This window comes from Anarrhichthys ocellatus, unplaced genomic scaffold (genome assembly GCF_004355925.1).
Source record: "Anarrhichthys ocellatus isolate YVR2014 unplaced genomic scaffold, GSC_Weel_1.0 scaffold11, whole genome shotgun sequence".
Taxonomy (NCBI): Eukaryota; Metazoa; Chordata; class Actinopteri; order Perciformes; family Anarhichadidae; genus Anarrhichthys; species Anarrhichthys ocellatus.
In genome coordinates this window covers 10,423,957-10,431,241 of record NW_022280041.1, presented here as the reverse complement: position 1 = coordinate 10,431,241, position 7,285 = coordinate 10,423,957, and the positions used below count along the sequence as shown (strand labels likewise).

General features: G+C 44.6%; 1 protein-coding gene across 4 annotated transcripts in view; it reads right to left on the bottom strand.

Annotated features, from left to right (window-relative positions):
• Nucleotides 1-6,874, bottom strand: part of tmem102 (transmembrane protein 102) — a 16,890-nt gene extending 10,016 nt beyond the window's left edge. The window contains exons 1-2 of one of the 4 annotated variants that reach the window (XM_031851235.1): nt 5,753-6,874; nt 5,027-5,238 (exon numbers count right to left, since the gene is read on the bottom strand). In XM_031851235.1, the coding sequence (XP_031707095.1) occupies nt 5,027-5,228 (202 nt within the window). In that variant the 5' untranslated portion in view covers nt 5,229-5,238; nt 5,753-6,874. Of the gene's footprint in view, nt 1-5,026 lie in introns of all 4 variants that reach the window. The other 3 variants (XM_031851234.1, XM_031851236.1, XM_031851233.1) reach the window with 3 other exon arrangements.
• Between the last annotated feature and the right edge of the window lie 411 nt (nt 6,875-7,285).

The following is a 7,285-nucleotide window of genomic DNA, read 5'->3' as shown; positions in this document are numbered from 1 at the left end:
ACCACTGAGCCAGGTGTGTGTATGTGTGTGAGTGCGTTTAATACTACAAACAGGGCTCAGAGACAGACAATGCGTGTCTAAACCACCTGCAGGGAGAGAGGATGTAGGAAGCTGTCAGGGTCTCACAGCTCCTCACTGCTGCTCTGATGCCAGCTGTACTGTGTCCCCTAAATGACAGGCAATTACCACGGAAAGAAGAAAGTGTCACTGCAGGTTTACTTTTACATCTCCGTGCTGCGGGGGCGGCCTAGTCACTTGAGAAGTCATGCACAACCTTAACCCGAACAGTGGGCGAGATCAAAACCATCCACCATCCCTTACCAAACTATTTTTTCGTTTACCTGTATTTTTAGGTATTCTTTTCTGTTTCATATTGTATTAATTACTGTACTGTAATAATCTGTAAATACATCTTCATACAGAGGCCTGTATGAGTACATTAACAAGGTTTACTAGAAGTACTAAAGACAGCAGGGTTGTATAGAAAGCACATCACTGTGTTGCTGCTGCTTTGAAATACTAATTCAAATGGTGCATGCGTGTTTCATTTTGATGCAAAAACTGCCATTTTGAAAATGGAATTGTGAGGTTTTGATTTCATTTTGACATATTAGTGGAAGGCTTATTGCCAAGTGTTATGTCTTAATTAGCTTGTGTGTAGAAAATTCCACAACAAGCGTGGAAGTAAAACTGTAAGGAGGGGAAAGACAGATGATCAATTCATCTTTTAATGGGATACTTAAAGTGCCGAGGATGTGTGGCAAACATAAGCATTCTAACTTCTTTTTTTTCCCACCAGCAACTCAGCATAAGATACTGTTATCAGTCGACAGCTACAGACCAGCAGCTCCCTCTTTGCCTCAGGAGTGCGATTAGGAAAGAGCAAAAATCACATCAGCCTGGTTATTAAAACGAGCGGCACAATACGATATGTCGTGCGTTGTCAAAACACCGCTTCCTGAACATGCCGAATTCTGTAAGTCACATTTAATTAGACGCCGTGAAAGAAGCTTAATGGATGATGTGATGTGGCCATGCTCATTCACAGGACGCTCTCCTGTGTTTACATGACAGACACTTGTTGGTTGATTTGTTACAGAGCCGCATGTAATAGAGGTTGTGAGCTGAATGTAAATTAACATCAACTCAACCGTGCTCGCATTAATTTTCCACCGATGCGCCAGCTGTCCAACAATTAAGATGGAATGCCAAGAAAGGTGAGTCAGTGAGGAACAATGGCCATCGTTTAAGGCAGGAAAGACGCATCTCATCTCTGTGCCTGGCACTGGTGCGTCCGCTCTGATGAAAAGTGAAACAGAAAGATATCAGTCATGTACTGTTGCAGTGCCATGGATCCGTCCCGGCTGCCAGATGAAGACTTTTGAATCCAAAATGGCATCAGCGGAGGATGAGTGAGCCAAAGCAGCCATGCGGGCCCCAGATCCCAGGATAAAGAAAAACTACAACTGAACTCTGAGCATCGGGGGGGGGTCCAGCAGTGTTAAAGGGCTGCAGCTAGCCTGGCTTAGTGAGCTGCTTTCCCAAAGGGAATAAAGAATATATAGCCAGTCTGCTGGTTAAAATTTAACCAAGATAAAATATGCATCACTTCTCATGAATGTTTGTGCGGCCTTAGAGGGCTTAGAAAGTTTGGGAGGAAACATTAAGTGTCTGATAAAGCACCTGATATTAAAGACTACAGTTCACAGAGAAAGCTCCATTGGGGCCGACTGGTGTGTGTGGCACAGGTTAGTGGCTAATACATCTTAAAGTTCCCTTAAAAATGTTTGTTTTTTTTCTTGTTCCTACAGAAGAACGTTTGAGCTTCACTGCACAGAATGATGCATGTGCAAAGAATATATCAGATAGACATTATTATTAAAAACAGAGTCATTTACATACATGTTAAACATGTCTGGAGGGGATATTTAAATAACTAAGAGGTTAACAGGACTGTAAGGGTTTTCGGTGAGCTTGCCATTCAAAGTGAAACAATAGGGAAAGTTTGGAAAATGTATCTGTGTTTTGGAACAACTGCAAAGTCTTGTTGAGCCCCGACAGAAAGAGAAATGTTGAGATTGTCGCAGGACTGATTCATGTGACGGGCTTCGTTTTGTTCATCACAGCTCAAAGGGGAACTTTTAACTGGTGCCTCTCCCGACTTCAAAAGAAACCAACTCAGGTGCTGATCAGCCTTCTCTGTCTTAAACAACACTTATCACTGTTCAAGCCCAAATGTGCACCGAGCTAAGTGGCTTGAGTGTCAAGAATAGCGGAAAACAAAGAGGGCTGATGTAAGAAGCCCCACAGAAAGGCAAGACTCAGCGTCTTGCCTTTCTGTGGGGCTCACTGTCGGACAGAGTGAAGATCTGGTGCGCCGCATAGACAGGAAGACTTTAACAATGACTAAATTATTCAAAATCTCAACAAACAACAGGTTCATTTTATTGTCTCACGGATAGAAATGTCAAAATCTGTGCCAAGATCAAAAGTATCCATTGGCATCAGAGGGGAGATGAACTCTGACCTGAACTCTCTCAAGCTGGCTTACAAACTTTAAGATCTGAAAAAAGTCGGGCTCGGGGCATGTATGCCCAGCAACAGATCTTCTGCTTCACCGGGGGTTCATTTCTGCCTTCATCAGACTTTTGTTTTTCCTAAAAAATGTATACAGTAGCCCCCACCACGCTTGCCTGGAGGCAAACCGCAGTGTTTACTCAAACGCAGGGTAAATAACAGCCTCTTCTTGGATCTGTCAGACTGTGAAGGAATTCACTGGGTGTACTTGTGAGTGCGCAAGTTTAATCCCGTTTCTCTTTCCTTTCCCCTGACGGAGTGCAAAGCACAGCGGGGATCCCTCTGCAGCTCAAACTTTATTTAAAAAAAAACTGGCAAAAACAGCCCCAGCCACTGGTGTTCAGCATCCATGCACACATACCTATGCGGCTCCTGTACGACGAGCCTCCTCCAGCAGGCCCGGCATGCTACAACAAGGCCCCTCCATCAAAGGGATGATATTTGCTTTTCAGTGCTGCCTTTCATCCTCCGCAGGGCCTTGAGAGGCATACGGCTCCTAATGCAGCTACCACTGTGTACTTAGAGGGATAGCAGGGCTGTATGAGGTACATATCCATAGCCTCCTATAGTAGATGGCGGTCGGCACTTCAGATTCACTTTAGTCACACAATAACGCAAACAAGCTCACCGATGGCGGCAGGAGTGGACCAGCAAACCCCCCACGTGCTACAAGCTAAAAGGATTGTTATGGTCAATGGAGTCTGAAGAGCACAGATGGATATTACTGCTTCAGTTCCCCGTCAGAACGGTGACTAAGCAGCTAAAATAGTGGTGATAAGTACCTCCTATAACCCCACCAAAACCATCCCATTAGCTTTATATTCCTAGAATCCAACACAAACCCTCTGCGTATAAGCGTCAATCTTTTTTTTTTTTTTCGTCTTCTCTTCACAGTCAGAGCTGTTACAGCGGGCGGCGAGGCACAGGGTATGAAAACACCAGCAAACCATTGGTGATTGTGCCGGAGAAAGCAGCCTCAAAGCTGAAATACAAAGTTACCGAGAGACCTTCAACCAGGAGAGCGTGGGAGCAGACAGAGGAAAGCAGAGGGCTTTGCACCAGAATCATCAAAATGGAAATCTGAGCAAAGGGGAAGACTGAAAAACAGCTAGTTTAGTAAAAAACCCTGCTTGTACAGTATGTGGTGATACAATGCAATGAGAAAAAAAACAGGATTGAACTAGATTTAACACTGTGAAGCAGCCGGTTTGAGGACACGTGCAGGAGCTGTCTGTCAACCAGTGCGATACTACTTTCAGGACGCGGGTCAGATGGGTTTTTGTTTCCAGTGTACACGGACAGACTGATATGAGATGTGAGAGGACAAGGATGACAGCAGGGAGGGGGGAGAGTGCCACCTATTGGGCGAACAAACACACTTCACACTTCAACTGACAACACGAAACAAAACGTCTGGGACGGCTCCGTGTCTCACTTAGCAAACCCATCTCTCAGGAGTTCCGCATGAAAGTCAGCACGCGAAGATGAGAGGGAGGAGAGCAGCGCTCAGTGAAAATGTGCATTGATGTCACTTCTAATCAAATTTGCATTTGAGAAATGCCAAATGTGAAAGTTTCAAATTATTGCATCCACAAATACAAATTACAAGCCTCTCATGTAAGACTTGAAAAACATGTAATAATGTGTCTGCTGTGGGATTAAATTGAAGATTTACATGTACCATTTCACCGCAGACTGAGTCTATCGCGTTGATCGTGTTTGTCACACGTGCTGTCTCACAACCTGAGCCATGAGATGCGTCTGCCAAGGAGAGCCGAGTCCCATCCTGTTGAAATGAGATCCTGCAGCTTTGTCCCTTTCGCCTTGAATCAAATGTGTCAAATTTCTACAGACAAGAAAGTAACAAATCAAAAACCACCACTAAGAAGGTTGCAGTTTAAGAGTCTCAGAAATCAAAGGAAAGATATCTTCTGCCTTGTCCGACCCGATCAAATCCAAACTATCGCTTTAAGAATGACATACAAAGCAGGATGTGAGGGCGCCTCCAGAGAAAGCAGGACGCTAGACCTTCTGCTTCCACCTTCCCCGTGGCATCGATTTGCATAAAGCACAACAGTTTCACACATTTCTTTCTTTTCAGTATACTGCAGAAGTCTCCTGAAATTCCCTCTATTACTGCAACCACATGTGGCATAACTAGCTATATAACTAAGCTATATTTGTTCCAGTATGAAATAGATTTGACTGATCACGTCACATAAAATGTGCTGAGCTGACTGCAGGATAAGTCCTGTTCAGCAGCCAACCTTATCAGACTGGGCAGCTTCCAGGTGAGACCGTGTGGAGCAGGGTGTTCCTGGGAATGATTACTCATTGCTAAAGATACATGGTTGCATTCATATCAGTTTAAGAATTGAAGACGAGAAAATGTTTGGGATAAACTGCAATACAGAGCACATTATCCAGTGTGCTTTGCTGCCAGACATACCCAGCATGTTGAAGATAAAGTCCTTGGCGGTGTGAACCTCTAAGGCGGTCTGGTCTCCAAAGTCTCCCTGTTCCAGTAGTACCAGCTCAGACACCTGGGCTGACAGCTGCTCCAGGGTGGCCCCCGACCGGAAGTCCACCTCCGACAGCTTCTTGGCTGGGGCCGGGGAGCGCGGTGCCACCGCACTCATCAGGGACTCCATCGCTGCAACCCTGTGGGGTGAGGGCGAGTAAAGAGACATTGTTGTTGGTTTGTTAGCCTTTATCATAGACCTATATATTTTAACATCACAACAGCCTTATTTTTACAGCTAACTCAGTGCAGATGGGTACCCTGGAGGGATGGATTATGCTGTCACAGTGCCAATAACAACCGTTTGGTTTTGAGGGTATTATTTAGCACCTGAGAAGGAAACACAGGCCTGTATTTGACTTGTTTTCAGACAGCTTACTGTATGTTTAGACTGATTTAGTTCCTGAGCCTTCATGTTTTCATTGCTATATAATGCTTGCATTGTTTTCAACAGCCTTGAGTGAACCATGAGATTTTAAAAGGGGTCATTCTGGAAGAACACGTGACATCAGGGACCAACTAACATTACATTTTAATAGCATTCAAAGTGTTGCTGATGTTAGTCATTCAGTAAGTCAACCTGATGCTCAGTATCTCATGTAAATAGTGTTTTTTTAAATACGAAACGTTTGCATCAATAGTTTTGTGACTCACAGTAAAGCCTCTGCCTTTCTCGAGAACAAACCTGCTAACCATACAGGTTGTTGAACCAAACTTGCATGTGCCCATGGGTTAGGGTCAGGTGGAATGGCATTACGTTAGTCGTAGTATATCGAGTGGTTCTTTGTCAACACGTTTAAATATGTGGGTAAAATGGTGAAGCCGAAAAGTAACAAGGCAAAAACTTGTAATGTAAACACAGCTCAGCCCAGTGGAATGTCAACATGAACTAGGTCAATTAGCGAGCTCTCCTGCCCCTAGCTGCTAAGCTAATAGCCGAGCAAATTAGCCAGCCTGCTGTCTTGACCGTTAACATTAGCTAATTAGATAATTCGTGACAGATATCAAATTAGCTTTTACTGTTATGGATAGATTCACGTGACTGTTGTAACACAGTATTAGCAGACCATTTGGCTCGCAGTCGTAAAGCTGGTGTGGTACCTCGCTCAGTCAGCTAATTTCTCTTATTAGCCAACTAGCTTTATCAAATTAGCATGCTAGCTATCGTGCCAGGTGGGCGACAGCGAAGATAAGCACAGCGGCACACATCCGCGCATACAAACGCACGACACGAACACATACGCACGTTCACACCCAAATCTATAGCTACACACACGCACGCGCATGCACCCACATGCCCTCGGCTCGGGTCTCGTTAGCTCGCGAGCCGCAGATCACAGTGCAATGACTAGCCACCGGGGCTAAAGCTCTCAAATATGGCAACCGTACACACACCCTTTACACAGTGATGCGAGGGAGTTTCTTCGCTATCTGCTACGTTTACTGTTGCTGTGATCCCTGTGCTTCAGTCCGCCTTCTTCAGCTGTCATTTCCAACAGGTCGCAGACGCCACCTTTCCCCCCGGTAACACCGTCCCACAAATCATGGTCCTTCTCTGAGGATCCAGGGATTAGTTGTATGTGTGGCACGCACGCCCCACATTACAAAACTACAAACGGATTTGAGAGGTCAGGTTATGATTCAGACTGTGCCCGTGCACTCGCACAGGAGATAAGGCTGTGCTGCAGGTTCGTAGCGCGCGAGTACACAGCCAGTGTTTTGATGCAGGAGCATACGAGCAGTCCTTTGTAGGTCCAGCAGCACGGCAGCGGTGTGTCCTTGCACCAGACCGGCAGGGTGCTGCTTGTGGAAATAGGTGCTGATTCCCACCCCTATCTTTTAATAATGCTTAGATGGAGGTGGGTTACAGTGGATTGCATTTTTCCATGTCCTCCTAGGGTAATATTTTAAATTGATTATGTAATTATTAGGTTAGGTTATGCAATAATATATGTTAAGTTAATAGCAACTTCTAACTTTGAGAATGCACATAAAAGCTACCACCTACGGGTACAAATAAAAGTAACCTGAAAGAATGTATTTGGTTATATTTGTGGGGGGTTTCAGTATAACATAGAAAATCTCCCAAAAAAGATTTTAACTTTATTTGTTCCACAATGCAGACTACCCTAATATCTGTCTCTTAATGTTTATGAAGTAACTAATTTCCAACTAAATCTATAGTTG